Source organism: Hyla sarda, chromosome 5 (genome assembly GCF_029499605.1).
Source record: "Hyla sarda isolate aHylSar1 chromosome 5, aHylSar1.hap1, whole genome shotgun sequence".
In the NCBI taxonomy this organism is placed as follows: domain Eukaryota; kingdom Metazoa; phylum Chordata; class Amphibia; order Anura; family Hylidae; genus Hyla; species Hyla sarda.
Window position 1 is genome coordinate 324,930,575 of NC_079193.1, and position 15,872 is coordinate 324,946,446.

Below are 15,872 nucleotides of genomic sequence, written 5' to 3' on the forward strand. Positions count from 1 at the left end.
TTGCATGCTATTCTGTAGTCTGTGATCTACAAGTACACCCAGATCCTTCTCTACCAGTGACTCTGCCAGTTTAATCCCCCCTAAGACATACGATGCATGCATGTTATTAGTACCCAGATGCATAACTTTACATTTATCCACATTGAACCTCATTTGCCAAGTGGATGCCCAGACACTTAGTCTATCCAAGTCATCTTGTAACTTATACACATCCTCTATAGACTGTACCGTGCTACAAAGCTTGGTGTCATCTGCAAAGATAGAAACAGAGCTGTTAATACCATCCTCTATATCATTAATAAATAAATTAAACGACCACGGACGTATATTTACGCGCTTTGTATCTGCGGGGTCCCGGTTGCTATCAGCAACCGGGACCTGCGGCTAATACCAGACATCGCCGATCAGGCTGATGTCCGGTATTAACCCTTTAGATGCCGCGATTGAAGTTGATAGCGGCATCTAAAACGGGAAAATACACTTCCGGTTAGCTCAGCGGAGCTGTTCGGGACCGCCACGGCTTCCAGAACAGCTGAGAGGACAGCGGGAGGTGCCTTACCTTCTTCCCGGCTGTCCGAATTTGCGATTTAACCTTTTCCCTAATAAAAATTTGAATCACCCCCCTTTTCCCATAAAAAAAAGTGTGTAAATAAAAATAAACATATGTGGTATCGCCGTGTGCGTAAATGTCCGAACCATAAAAATATATTGTTAATTAAACCGTACGGTCAATGGTGTATACGCAAAGTCCAAAATAGCTTATTTTTGGTCACTTTTTATACCAGAAAAAAAATGAATAAAAAGCTATCAAAAAGTCTGATCAAAACAAAAATGGTACCGATAAAAACTTCAGATTACGGCGCAAAAAATGAGCCCTCATACCGCCTCATTCGTGGAAAAATAAAAAAGTTATAGGGGTTAGAATGACAATTTTAAACGTATACATTTTCCTGCATGTAGTTATGATTTTTTTCAAAAGTACAACAATCAAACCTATATAAGTAGGGTATCATTTTAATTGTATGGACCTACAGAATAATGCTAAGGTGTCATATTTACCAAAAATATACTATGTAGAAATGGAAGCCCCCAAAATTTGGAAAATTGCGTTTTTTTCTTCAATTTTGTCGCACAATGATTTTTTTCCCGTTTCTCCGTAGATTTTTGGGTAAAATGACTGATGGTATTACAAAGTAGAATTGGTGGCGCCCAAAAAAAAAAAAGCCATCATATGGATTTTTAGGTGCAAAATTTAAAGGGTTAGGATTTTTAAAATGTAAGGAGGAAAAAACGAAAGTGCAAAAACTAAAAAACGCTCGGTCCTTAAGGGGTTAATGGTTTTGATACGATCAGTTCACACACTTCTAGTTTCACTCAACAACTGACACATAACCCATCTGGCAGATCACATTTTTAGCAGACAGTCGTTGGCCATCAACCATCATTCTTGTGTAATTTTAAAACGTTGGTCGGCCATTTTGACTCCATATCATCTTATGTGTTGACCTGCTTTAGGTTAGGCTAGGGCACACCTATATGCTGTAGTTGTCAGTTTCCGTCTACTTTTTGCTACATACAGCCAGATCGAAACCAAAATGTCAAAAATGTTTATGATTGATTTCTTTTTTTCTTTTTTTTTGTCTAACAAAGATCTGTTGAAAGCCAAATCCATTTACATCAAGAGGGAAGAGCTGGGAAGAATCTGGGCCAAAGATTTTCCACAGACCAGAGTATTATGCGCTTATTTTTGCATTAGTAGAAGACACAAGGCCCGGCCTGATGACCCAAACTGACAGGTGTCAGTTCAGGTCATTAGATCCTTGGTCAGGCGTAGGTTTGCATCCATAATGCACTAGTGAGAAACCGGCCATAAGGAGATAAGACTAAGAGTCCTTTCGGGGACAATGACAGATAGTAGGAACATCTCTTTGCAACACTATTTGTGATCGGGGCTCCATACGTGTAACAGTGACAGGAAAGATTGCCTACATACCTATACAAGGTCTTACCCTAGCATAGCGGTCTGAGTTGTGCCATAACCGCGCAATGAGGGCACGCCTATAGAGGGCATGCACTATAGTGAAGGAATAAGATAAGGGAGGGTTGGGAGGGTTCCACAAATGACACGTGCTCCTGTTACATTCTTATACTGGTCAAATTTCATTTGACACAGTCACCATTGGAGAGGAATAAATTACTCAGGTTACGTCAAATTTAGTAAACAATCATACATTTATTTTAGGCTCATAGACAATATGGCAAACAGAACAAACTAGTAAATCTTATGTAAATAACAGTTCTTGCTTAAGTATTACAATAATAACAGTAGGAAGTGTAGTCATGTTCTTAGAACAATCTCACCAAGTGAGGGTTGTGTGGGCTGGATCCATCATGGAAAGTTCATCTAAGATGGCTTCCTCCTTCATCAGACTGGTCTGGCTCCGCCTCCTTCCTCTTAGCTTGGCTTACTTCAATAGTCTTGCTTCATGATGTCCTCCTCGTCCTCCATGGATGAGGCTTCCTTAATGATGCTTCCTTAATAATGCTTCCATAATGATCCTGCAGTCTTCTTAAATACCGTACTTATGGGTGTGTTCTTTACATATGTGGGCGTGGTTATACTACGCCTTATATCCATAAATATACTTATCTCTATATATCTCCTCCTAGTGGGTTGGTTTGAGTATATCTTTAACTTAAGGGTGTATACATTATGTCATGCTTAACTTACATACTGATTGGACATTAGTACCCTTCCTAGAATAGTATAGTTATGCATACCTCAGCAATTCTATCTATAGTATTCAGCTATAGCTTAACTTTACTAAAGGTCATGGCATCCATTTTAGGTTTGACTTTTGTCAGCCATCTTGTATACCCTTGCATAAGTTATATTGTATATTAATCATTTTAACAGCTCCGCCCCTGTAGGAGAGGGGGAAGTTATATACACACGCCCCCACCTGTTCCCAATAAGCCCCACCTGGAAGTGCAGGGAGCGATAATTACTTCCGCCCCTCGCACAAATACAGCCCATCAGGCTTTATACATATTGAATATTAAAGGGGTTCTCCACTGCCCTGTCTTCCGGAGCTCCGCTCGCAGCGTCTGGAAGTTTATTACTCCGGACGCTGTGTGCGGGCTTCTGTGTTCGAGGCCACCCCCTCGTGTCGTCACACCCGCCCACCCTCTCAACGAAAGTATATGGGAAGGGGGCGCGACCGCTGTCACGACCCCTTCCCATAGACTTTCGTTGAGGGGGCGGACGTGACGTCAAGAGGGGGCGGGCGTGACGTCACGAAGGGGTGGCCTCGAACACGGAAGCCAGCACACAGCGTCCGGAGTAATAAACTTCCGGACGCTGCAAGCGGAGCTCCGGAAGACAGGGCAGTGGAGAACCCCTTTAAAGGGATACGTCGCTGCTCAGTGTTTGGAACAAACTGTTCTGAATGCTGGAACCGGGAGCTCGTGACGTTATAGCCTCGCCCCCCTCATGACATCGCGCCCGCCCCCTCAATGCTAGTCTATGGGAGGGGGCGTGACGGCTGTCACGCCCCCTCCCATAGACTTGCATTGAGGGGGCACGGCGTGAGGTCATAAGGGGGCAGGGCTATGACATCACTAGTTCCTGACTCCAGTGTTCGGAACAGTTTGTTCCAAAAGCTGAGCAGCGGAGTACCCCTTTAAACTTTGATTTTTCTATATTACTTGGTTATCAAGAATGTTAAAGTCTTTAGGGAGCCGCATAAGATGATCGTATAAAATATTTTTATTTCACTGTACAATACGCATTCACAAAAACAAAGCCAAAGATATACACAATAACAGAGGATGCACAATAAAACATTTATAAGAAGTAATAACCTCAGAAGAAGATATACAAATCAATACTGCAGTCCTGCTGAGGTGCTTGTGGTATAAAACAGCACAGTAAATATGTAGAGTAAATATAAAATACTGTTCTTTAGGGTATGTTCACACAGCACTGAAAGGCTGCAGATTTTGACTTCCCTAATTAAAGTTAACTGGGAAAATCTTCTGCATTTAGTCCCATGTGAGCATACATATACGATATATTCTTAGAGATCCGTACCATGGCTGAATATTATCTGTTCTATCTCACGGGAAAAGTTAAAGGGGTACTCCGCTGCTCAGCATTTGGAACAAACTGTTCCGAACGCTGGAGCCGGGAGCTTGTGACATCATAGCCCTGCCCCCTCATGACATCACGCCCCGCCCCTCAATGCAAGTCTATGGGAGGGGGCGTGACGGCTGTCACGCCCCCTCCCATAGACTTGCATTGAGGGGGTGGGGTGTGACATCATGAAGGGGCGGGGCTATGACATGACAAGCTCCTGGCACCGACTCCAGCATTCGGAACAGTTTGTTCTAAACGCTGAGCAGTGGAGAACCCCTTTAAGTCATTTGGAAGGACTGTTTAGAAGCCAGATGTCTGACATAAGTATTTAGTCAGACCAATGGAACCTATGATCAGTCTATGATCAGCTGCATTTCTCAAAGTACAAAGACAAGCCGCTAATACCGGCCCTCTAGACAGGTTCCCTCACTACTTTTCACTCATGGCACTTTCTTAAAGGGGTTGTGCAGTGAAAATGTCCCCTATCCACAGGGGCACGCGCCCTCCATTTATCTCTATGGGAGAGCCTGAGATACTCGAGTACAGCGCTCATGTATCTCTGGCTCTCCCATATACATACATGGAGGGCGTGTACCGACCCCCTCTCTGTGCAGGAGGAGAGCCGGAGCGCCATGCAGGAGATCGCGGGGGGGTCCCAGCTACTTATCTCCTATCCTATAAATAGGGGATGTTGGTTGTCACTGCACAATCCCTTCAATATATATATTTTTTCATACAGAAAACAGAGAATGGTTCTCAAGGAGAATTATTACAATTCACAATTCGGCACATCAATAAAAGGTTTTATCCAGGATTAGAAAAACACAGCTGCATTCTTCCAGAAACGGCGCCAATGTTGTTCACAGTCTGTGTGTGGTATTGCAGCTCAGTTCGACTGAATTAATGGAGCAGTAATACCGCACACAACCGGAGACAGGTACGACACACTGTTTTTGGAATACAACAGCTATGTTATTCTAATGCTGGATAACCCTATTAACACTTGTGATATACATTGTGCCCTGGCATACAGCTAACAAGGAAGCAAATATATGGACAAGGTAGATTCAAGAGAAGTGTCCGTGCCTACAGTCACTCTAATAGATCCCTGTTCTCCTGTTCATTTTGTACATTTAAGTAAATATGTTTACCTTCGCATGGAACGCCGTTAAAATAATACTATTCTAACCATTGCATTTGAATTCCGTCTTGGAAGTGCATCATTTTGGCAACATGTTACACAACTGCAATATTTACTAAAGCTGTGAGGTATTAAATATTTAAGGCACAGGGTGACCTCTAAATACTCAAAACAGATTAAAGGGGTTATCCAGGAAAAAAACTTTTTTTTTTTTTTTTTAATATAACAACAGATCTGTAAATTACTTCTATAAAAATATCTTAATCCTTTCAGTACTTATGAGCTGCTGAAGTTGAGTTGTTCTTTTCTGTCTAAGTGCTCTGTGATGACACCTGTATCCAGAGTAGAAGCAAATCCCCAAAGCAAACCACTTCTTCAGCTGATAATTATTGGAAGGATTAAGATTTTTTAATAGAAGTAATTTACAAATCTGTTTAACTTTTTGAAACCAGTTGATATAGAAAAAAAAAAAGTTATTTCCTGGAATACCCCTTTAAAGAGGTACTCCTGTGGAAAACTTTTTTTTAATCAACTGGTGCCAGAAAGTTTAACAGATTTGTAAATGACTTCTATTAAAAAAAAATCTTAATCCTTCCAGTACTTATTAGCTGCTGAATACTACAGAGGAAATTATTTTCTTTTTGGAACACAGAGCTCTCTGCAATCATGACCACAGTGCTCTCTGCTGACATCTCTGTTCATCTAAGAACTGTTCAGAGTAGGAGAAAATCCCCATAGCAAATATATGCTGCTTCCTAAAATGAGCAGAGAGCACTGTGGTCATGATGTCAGCAGAGAGCTTGTGTGTTCCAAAAAGAAAATAATTTCCTCTGTAGTATTCAGCAGCTAATAAGTACTGGAAGGATTATTTTTTTTTTTTAATAGTAGTAATTTACAAATCTGTTTAACTTTCTGACACCAGTTGATTTAAAAAAAATAAAAAAAAGTTTTCTGCCGGAGTACCCCTTTGATACTTGACATCACAGTATGCCACTAAACGCCCTGTTCCCCTAGTTCCCCTGGCAGACCATAGGCCAGCATATAGTTTTCTCCTGCTCTTTTTTTTTCCGGAAACCAAAACAGTGCACAATATTTCAGTAAAGGAACCCAACATTTAACTTTAAGGCAGTATTTAAAATAGTCTGAGAATCCAATCCAAATGAAGTAAAACATCCAGAAAACATCAATGCTTGCGGACTGAATAAATCCGAAAATCATAAAACTGTACTGATATGATGGTCATATATTTATAGATTATTTCACACGTTTTCTATGAAATTACTGCTTAAAGTAATATGTCAGTTGTAGCCGTCTGTGGACTCATCATCCTCATCGTCAAGATCATTTTCTTCTTCTTCCTCCTCGGCCTCTTCTGTCTTCTTTTTGTGCCGGCTCCCAGTACTTTGCTGAGAATACAAAGCATAGTCAGGCTTAGGATCAAAAAACAAAGACGCTTTATCTAGAAATGGGAATAGTCACGAAAATACATAAAATTGATTTTTGTTTACCAATCGTTTAAGTACTTTATTCACTTTCCTTCACATGGGCAAAAATAGGCGGAATGTCCGCTCGAAAATAGAAGAGACATTCCGCACATTTGCTTGACTCGGCGGCACTAGAACCGCTCAGAAAGGTGCCATTTCCATAGACATAAATATTAAACGGTTCAATGTTTCTGTGGATGCCGGAATCAGGATTTCCACGGCAATAACATCTGCAGCGGAAATTCTGCTGTGTGGACAGTGCAGCAGATTCCCATTGTAATTTCCGAACAGAATATTCCAGCGAAATTCTGCTCGGAAATAATGCCAAGCAAACATAGCCAGACAGGGACAATCAGCCTGATTCAGGGTTGGTGCACACCACGTTTTTGCAATACAGTTCCTGTATCAGGTTTTTGATGAAAGACTAAACTGTATCAAAACGTGTGTACAAATTTCAACCCGTATACTGTTAAAAACAGTATACGGTTAGAAAAATTATGTCTGGTTGCATCCGTTTTTTAAGAGAAAAAAAAAAAAAAGAGTATACGTTTTTAACTTTTCACTCCATTTTGAATAAAGTTTCACTTGTTTGATTGAAATTCCAAGTTCCCATTGACTCCCATGAAAAAAAAAAAAACACGGTTTAATGCGGTTTCTCACCCGGATTAAAAAACGTGGTAGTCTATGGTTTTGGGTACAGGTAGAAAAACGGACAAAACCGTATAAAACGCAAAACGGACTAAACCAAATGATGCTTTTGACATACGGTTAACAATGTTAAGTCAATGCATACGGTTTTCTATACGGTTCCGAACGGAACTGGCAAAAATGTGGTGTGCATGCACCCTCAATGTGTACCTGTTGCTTAAAAAACTTTTGACATGATGTAGAGCAGTGTTTCCCAACCAGTGTGCCTCCAGCTGTTGCAAAACTACAACTCCCAGCATGTTTTGATCTGTTGATCTGTTCAGACTCCAAACAGAGCACGCTCTAGTTCTAGGTATTGGTCATGGTCTGAACACTCAGATCCAACCAATCAAAACTTTGGCTGTCAGGGCATGTAGCAATACCAAAGTATTAAAGGGGTACTCCGGTGGAAAACATTTTTTTTTCTAATGAACTGGTGCCAGAAAGATTTGTAAATTACTTCTATTAAAAAATCTTTACCGTTCCTGTACTTATTAGCAGCTGTATGCTACAGAGGAAATTCTTTTATTTTTAAATTTCTTTTTTGTCTTGTCCACAGTGCTCTCTGCTGACACCTGACTGTCCAGAGCAGGAGAAAAATCCCATAGCAAACCTATGCTGCTCTGGACAGTTCCTGACACGGACAGAGGTGTCAGCAGAGAGCACTGTGGAAAAGACAAAAAAGAAATTCATAAAGAACAGAATTTTCTCTGTAGAATACAGCTGCTAAAAGTACTGGAAGGGTAAAGATTTTTTTTAAATAGAAGTTATTTTAAATCTGTTTAACTTTCTGGCACCAGTTGACTTATAAAGACTTAAAAAAATTTTTTTTCCACCAGAGTACCCCTGATATCAATAATTTTTCTCTCCTTTTTTGGTGGACCCCTTACAAAAAAAACAAATAATGTGTATATATCTCAAACCGTGATCAATAAAAACACACACATCGCTTACACAGCTCTGCAGTCACAATAAAAGAAATATCATGGGCATAAAGCTGGACAATGTGGGGTAAAGCTGGACATACATCAAGTGTAAATGATTAAAGGTAAGCCTTACTGATAAAGAAGCAGACATCTTCTTTGATGTTCCAATCCTTGAATTGGCACGTACTATATCTAAGCGAGACTGGAAGTCCGGCGGATGAAGGGAACTTCTGAAGACCTACCGATGGAATACATACAGTTGTGAGTAGGTACTAAACACACGTAAACCATGCTGGAAAATAGGAAACCTCCTCTAGTGAACATTAGTGATTTTTGTTTTTTATCCCCTATGCCCGGGCTGCTAGATTAAAAATAATGAACATTAACTTACAGTGGGGCAAAAAAGTCAGCCACCAATTGTGCATTTTCTCCCACTTAAAAATATGAGAGGCCTGTAATTTTCATCATAGGTATACCTCAAATATGAGAGACATAATGAGAAAAAAAATCTATAAAAATCACATTGTCCAATTTTTAAAGAATTTATTTGCAAATTATGGTGGAAAATAAGTATTTGGTCACCTACAAACAAGCAAGATTTCTATCTCTAACAGACCTGTAACTGCTTCTCCTCTGTCCTCCACTTGTTACCTGTATTATTGGCTCCTGTTTGAACTTGTTATCACAATAAAGGACACCTGTCCACAACCTCAAACAGTCACACTCCAAACTCCACTATGGCCAAGACCAAAGAGCTGTCGAAGGACACCGAAAACAAAATTGTAGCCCTGCACCAGGCTGGGAAGACTGAATCTGCAATAGGCAAGCAGCTTGGTGGGAAGAAATCAACTGTGGGAGCAATTATTAGAAAATGTAAGACATACAAGACCACTGATAATCTCCCTTGATCTGGGGCTGCCTGCTTGGACACATACAAGTCCTGCTGTGTCCATGTATCATCACCTATGTCATGGACACACTTCCTTGATTGACAGCTGTGAGCGCAGGGTTCACAGCTATAGGAAAAATCCTCCCACTGTCATCTTGTGTCCCGCTACTGTCAGTGAGGACAAGCTGTGAGTTGTAGTTTTACGAATGCTAAAGGAGATGTGATCAGACAGCATACTGAGGGAGGGGGCGGAGACCTGCACAGTGAGGCCACGCCCCCTCCCTTTGAGATTAATTCAGACTAGTGAGCTAAATTAAAAGTGTAATAAAAAAATAGATAAAGGTGCTAGACACATAAAAATTAGATGTACATGGTCAGGATTAGGGAGTGATATATAAAAAAAAAATGTTTTTTTGTTGGATCTGACGGGTACGCTTTAAGCCAGTACATGTCTGGGCCCATCTAAAGTTTGCTAGAGAGCATTTGGATGACCCAGAAGAGGATTGGGAGAATGTCATATGGTCAGATGAAACCAAAGTAGAACTTTTTGGTAAAAACTCAACTCGTCATGTTTGGAGGAGAAAGAATGCCTATTTGCATCCAAAGAACACCATACCTACTGTGAAGGATGGGGGTGGAAACATCATGCTTTGGGGCTGTTTTTCTGCTAAAGGACCAAAACGACCATGTATTGTGAGATTTTGAGTGAACACCTCCTTCCATCAGCAAGGGCATTGAAGATGAAACGAGGCTGGCTCTTTCAGCATGACAATGATCCCAAACACACCGCCCAGGCAACAGAGGAGTGGCTTCATAAGAAGCATTTCAAGGTCCTGGAGTGGCCTTGCCAGTCTCCAGATCTCAACCCCCATAGAAAACCTTTGGAGGGAGTTGAAAGTCTGTGTTGCCCAGCGAAAGCCCCAAAACATCACATCTCTAAAAGGAGATCTGCATGGAGGAATGGGCCAAAATACCAGCAACAGTGTATGAAAACCTTGTGAAGACTTACAGAAAACGTTTGACCTCTGTCACTGCCAACAAAGGGTATATAACAGAGTATTGAGATTAACTTTTGTTATTGACCAAATACTTATTTTCCACCATAATTTGCAAGTAAATTCTTAAAAAATCAGGCAATGTGATTTAATAGATTTTTTTTTTCTCATTCTGTCTCTGATAGTTGGGGTATACCTATAATGAAAATTACAGGCCTCTCATCTTTTTAAGTGGGAGAACTTGCCCCACTGTACCTTTCCCTGTCGATATCGTCGCCCTGTCCTCCACCCAATTCTTTTTCTGGCTTTTGGTGCCCGATACGCAACACTACGCTCAGCTAATTACTGGTGGCAGCGCTGTCCCACCTCGGCCAGTGATAGACTTAGCTGCAGGGTAATGTAACAGGCTTGAACTCCTTCCTAGACCAGCTTCAACTACTTTTAGGTAATTTTAGTTTAGTCTCGGACTGAAAATTGCTGCAAGCTGCGTATCTCAGTCTGAGCCAAAACTTGTATATGCTTTGGAAATGACCCGAACATTGTCACTAGCTGACTACACTCGGGCCATTAAAACACACACACTTTGGCATGTCAATGTGACATTTTCCCAACATATCCGTGCCTCTGAGACACAAATTGATACCTATACTACCTTACTGATACCTTTACTATTCACCGGAACTCTTACTCCCTAAAGGAAAACTGTCAGCCTGTTCACCCACACTACACCTCATACACTGGGTTATAGTGTGGGTGAACAGGAATCCAACGAGGGGGTGTCACTTATTTAACCCCTTAAGGACCAAAGATCAATTCAGATTTACGATTTGCTGCGATTCCGGGTCAATCGGGTCCCCGGTGACCTGGAAACAAAGGGTGAAAGGTGCCGTCCAACACCGCACCTATCACCCTTTAGCAGCAGGGTTGAGGTAGCACTGGTGCCACCTCACGATCATCCTGATTCGAATCAGGACTCCTGCTGTGTTGGTGTCCCTGACGGCACCCGCTCCGCCCCTATTCCGTAGAACGGGTGCCGGGAGTTCTCACCTGATGTGGGGCCCCCCGGAGTGGAGACGGCGGCGGTAGGCAGGTGGGAAAGAGCGCAGCAGCAGGATGTAAGGCTGGCTTCCTGCTGTGGCTTAGCAACAACTCCCAGCATGCACAAAAGTGCACATTGGGAGTTGTTGTTAGCAACAGCAGAAGGCACAACTACAACTCCCAGCATGCCCTTTGGTAGTTTGTGCATGCTGGGGGTTGTAGTTATGCAACAGCTGGAGGCACATTTTTTCTATGAAAAAGTGTACCTAAAGCAGTTGCATAACTACAACCCCCAGCATGCATGGATAGCCAAAGGGGATGCTGGGGGTTGTAGCAGTGTGCCTCCAGCAGTTGCATAACTACAAGTGTTAGCATGACATTTGACCGTCAATGCACGCTGAAAGTTGTTGTTTTGCAATAGCTGGAGGCACACTGGTTGCGAAACGCTGAGTAACAAACTTTCCAGTTGATGCATAACTGCAACCCCCAGCATGCACGAACAGCCAAAGGGTTGTAGTTTTGCAACAGCTGGAGGTTTGCTGGGTACATTCACACAGGAGGGGGTTTACAGCAAGTTTCTAGCTGCAAGTTTGAGATGCAGCAAATTTTCCGCTGCAGCTCGAACTCCCAGCAGAAAACTCGCTGTGAACCCCCGCCCGTGTGAATGTATCATAAAAACACTACACTACACTACACTACAACTAAATAAAGGGTAAAAAAACATTACATATACAGTGGGGATCAAAAGTTTGGGCACCCCAGGTAAAAATTTGTATTAATGTGCATAAAGAAGCCAAGGACAGATGGAAAAATCTCCAAAAGGCATCAAATTACAGATTAGACATTTTTATAATATGTCAACAAAAGTTAGATTTTATTTCCATCATTTACACTTTCAAAATAACAGAAAACTAAAAAATGGCGTCTGCAAAAGTTTGGGCACCCTGCAGAATTTATAGCATGCACTGCCCCCTTTGCAAAGCTGAGACCTGCCAGTGTCATGGATTGTTCTCAATCATCATCTGGGAAGACCAGGTGATGTCACTCTCAAAGGTTTTAAATGCTCAGACTCATCTGACCTTGCCCCAACAATCAGCACCATGGGTTCTTCTAAGCAGTTGTCTAGAAATCTGAAACTGAAAATAGTTGACGCTCACAAAGCTGGAGAAGGCTATAAGAAGATAGCAAAATGTTTTCAGATGTCAATATCCTCTGTTCGGAATGTAATTAAGAAATGGCAGTCATCAGGAACAGTGGAAGTTAAAGCAAGATCTGGAAGACCAAGAAAAATATCAGACAGAACAGCTCGCAGGATTGTGAGAAAAACAATTCAAAACCCACGTTTGACTGCACAATCCCTCCAGAAAGATCTGGCAGACACTGGAGTTGTGGTACACTATTCCACTATAAAGAGATACTTGTACAAATATGGTCTTCATGGAAGAGTCATCAGAAGAAAACCTCTTCTACATCCTCACCACAAAAATCTGCATTTGAACTTTGCAAATGAACATATAAACAAGCCTGATGCATTTTGGAAACAAGTTCTGTGGACCGATGAGGTTAAAATTGAACTTTTTGGCCGGAATGAGCAGAGGTACGTTTGGAGAAGAAGGGGAACAGAATTCAGAAGGGGAGCAGCGAATAAAAAAAGAGAGAAGTTCACGTAGTCTTTGCATTGTGTGTCGGTGTGTGCCACGCTAAGCATGGACAACAGAAAGAGGAGAAGAGAACTGTCTGAGGACTTGAGAACCAAAATTGTGGACAAATATCAACAATCTCAAGGTTACAAGTCTATCTCCAGAGATCTAGATTTGCCTTTGTCCACAGTGCGCAACATTATCAATGTGCAACCCGTGGCACTGTAGCTAATCTCCCTGGGCGTGGACTGAAGAGAAAAACTGATGCAAGGTGTCAACGCAGGATAGTCCGGATGGTGGATAAGCAGCCCCAAACAAGTTCCAAAGATATTCAAGCTGTCTTGCAGGCTCAGGGAGCATCAGTGTCAGCGCAAACTGTTGACATTTAAATGAAATGAAACGCTATGACAGGAGACCCAGGAGGACCCCACTGCTGACACAGAGACCTAAAAAGCAAGACTACATTTTGCCAAAATGAACATGAGTAAGACAAAATCCTTCTGGGAAAATGTCTTGTGGACAGATGAGACCAAGATAGAGCTTTTTGGTAAAGCACATCATTCTACTGTTTACCAAAAACAGAATGAGGCCTACAAAGAAAAGAACACAGTACCTACAGTGAAATATGGTGGAGGTTCAATAATGTTTTGGGGTTGTTTTGCTGCCTCTGGCACTGGGTGCCTTGAATGAGTGCAAGGCATCATAAATCTGAGGATTACCAACGGATTTTGGGTCGCACTGTACAGTCCATTGTCAGAAAGCTGAGTTTGCGTCCAAGATCTTGGGTCTTCCAGTAGGACGATAACCCCAAACATACGTCAAAAAGCACCTGAAATGGATGGCAACAAAGTGCTGGAGAGTTCTGAAGTGGCCAGCAATGAGTCCAGATCTAAATCCCATTGAACACCTGTGGAGAGATCTTAAAATTGCTGTTGGGAAAAGGCGCCTTCCAATAAGAGAGACCTGGAGCAGTTTGCAAAGGAAGAGTGGTCCAACATTCCGGCTGAGAGGTGTAAGAAGCCTATTGATGGTTATAGGAAGCGACTGATTTCTGTTATTTTTTAAAGGGTGTACAACCAAATATTAAGTTAAGGGTGCCAATAATTTTGTCCAGACCACTTTTGGAGTTTGGTGTGACATTATGTCCAATTTGCTTTTTTTCCTCCCTCTTTTGGTTTAGTTCCAATACACACAAAGGGAATAAACATGTGTATAGCAAATAACATTTGTTACTGCAATCCTTTTCTGTGAGAAATACTTCATTTTCTAGAAAATTTTCAGTGGTGCCAACATGACTGCACACAAATCCCCCCCCCCCCCCCAAAAAAAAATTTTAAACTTCTGGTATGGCACTGTTTTCAAAACGGAGCCTCCAGCTGTTGCAAAACAACAACTCCCAGTATTATTGCCGGACAGCCATTGACTGTCCAGGCTTGCTGGGAGTTTTGCAACAGCTGGAGGCACTCTGTTTGGGAAACACTGCTGTAGGGTAATTTTGGTATCAGAGGTAATTCTTGCACACGGGTCCATCCCTATGCAAATCCCTAATTAAGTCCTCAAATGCGCATGGCGCTCCCTCATTTTGGAGCCGTCTTATTTCAAGGCAACAGTTTAGGGCCACATATGGGGTATTTCCGTACTCGGAAGAAATTGGCTAACAAATTTTGGTGGGATTTTTCTCCTTTTACCCCTTATGAAAAGGTAAAGTTGGGGTCTACACCAGCATGCTATTGTAAAAAAAATAATAATTTTGTTTACACTAACATGTTTGGTGTTGCTCCATACTTTTCATTTTCACAAGAGGTAAAAAGGAAAAAAAAAAAAAAAAAAAAAGACACCCAAAATGTGTACTGAAATACCCCATATGTGGACGTAAAGTGCTCTGCGGGTGCACAACAAGGCTCAGGAGTGAGAGCACCATGTACATTTGAGGCGATTTGCACAGGGGTTGCTGATCGTTACAGTGGTTCTGACATAAACTGAAAAAACAAAAAAACATGTGACCCCATTTTGGAAACTACACCCCTCACGGAACATAACAAGGGGTATAGTGAGCCTTAACACCCCACAGGTGTTTGAAAGATTTTCAATAAAGTTGGACGTGAAAACGAAAAAGGTGTATTTTTTTACTAAAATGCTGGTGTTATCCCAAATTTTTCATTTTCACAAGGGGTAATAGGAAAAAAGCCACCCATAATTTGAAACACCATTTCTTCTATATATAGTATATAAATATCCCATATGTGGATGTAAAGTGCTCTGCGGGTGCACTACAGGTCTCAGAAGAGAAGCAGCACCATTGGGCTTTTGGAGAGAAAATTTACACCCCACAGGTGTCTGGCAGATTTTTTTGAACATTTAAATTTTTCATTTGCACAGCCCACTGTTCCAAAGATCTGCCATACACCAGTGGGGCGTAAATGCTCACTGCACCCAGTTACATTCTGTGAGGGGTGTAGTTTCCAAAATGGGGTAACATGTGGGGGATCCCCTGTTCTGGTAGCATGGGGGTTTTGAAAACACACATGGCCCCCAATTCAAAACAAATTCTCTCTCCAAGAGCCCAATGGCGCTCCTTCTCTTCTGCGCATTGTAGTTCTCCCGCAGAGCACTTTACATCCACATATGGGGTATTTCCATACTCAGAAGAAATGGGGACATTTTGGGAGCTTTTTCTCCTATTACCCCTAGTAAAAATGAAAAATTTGGGGTAACACCAGCATTTTAGTGAAAAAAAAATCTAGTTTTTCATTTTCACGTCCAAATTTTGCGGAAATTTGTCAAACAACTGTGGGGTGTTAAGGCTCACTGTACCCCTTGTTACGTTCCTTGAGGGGTGTTGTTTCCCAAATAGTGTGCCATGTGGGGATTTTTTTTGCTGAAATGGCACAATAGGGGCTTCCTAAAGGCGACATGTCTCCCAAAAACCATTTC

The 15,872-nt window shown here is 41.8% G+C and overlaps 1 protein-coding gene across 1 annotated transcript in view; it reads right to left on the minus strand.

The window, feature by feature from the left end:
- Window positions 1–5,042: 5,042 nt before the first annotated feature.
- Window positions 5,043–15,872, minus strand: part of CIBAR1 (CBY1 interacting BAR domain containing 1) — a 29,309-nt gene continuing 18,479 nt past the window's right edge. The window contains exons 8-9 of the mRNA XM_056522328.1: window positions 8,510–8,614; window positions 5,043–6,685 (exon numbers count right to left, since the gene is read on the minus strand). Coding sequence (XP_056378303.1) covers window positions 6,578–6,685; window positions 8,510–8,614 — 213 coding nt within the window. The 3' untranslated portion in view covers window positions 5,043–6,577. The remainder of the gene's footprint in view (window positions 6,686–8,509; window positions 8,615–15,872) is intronic.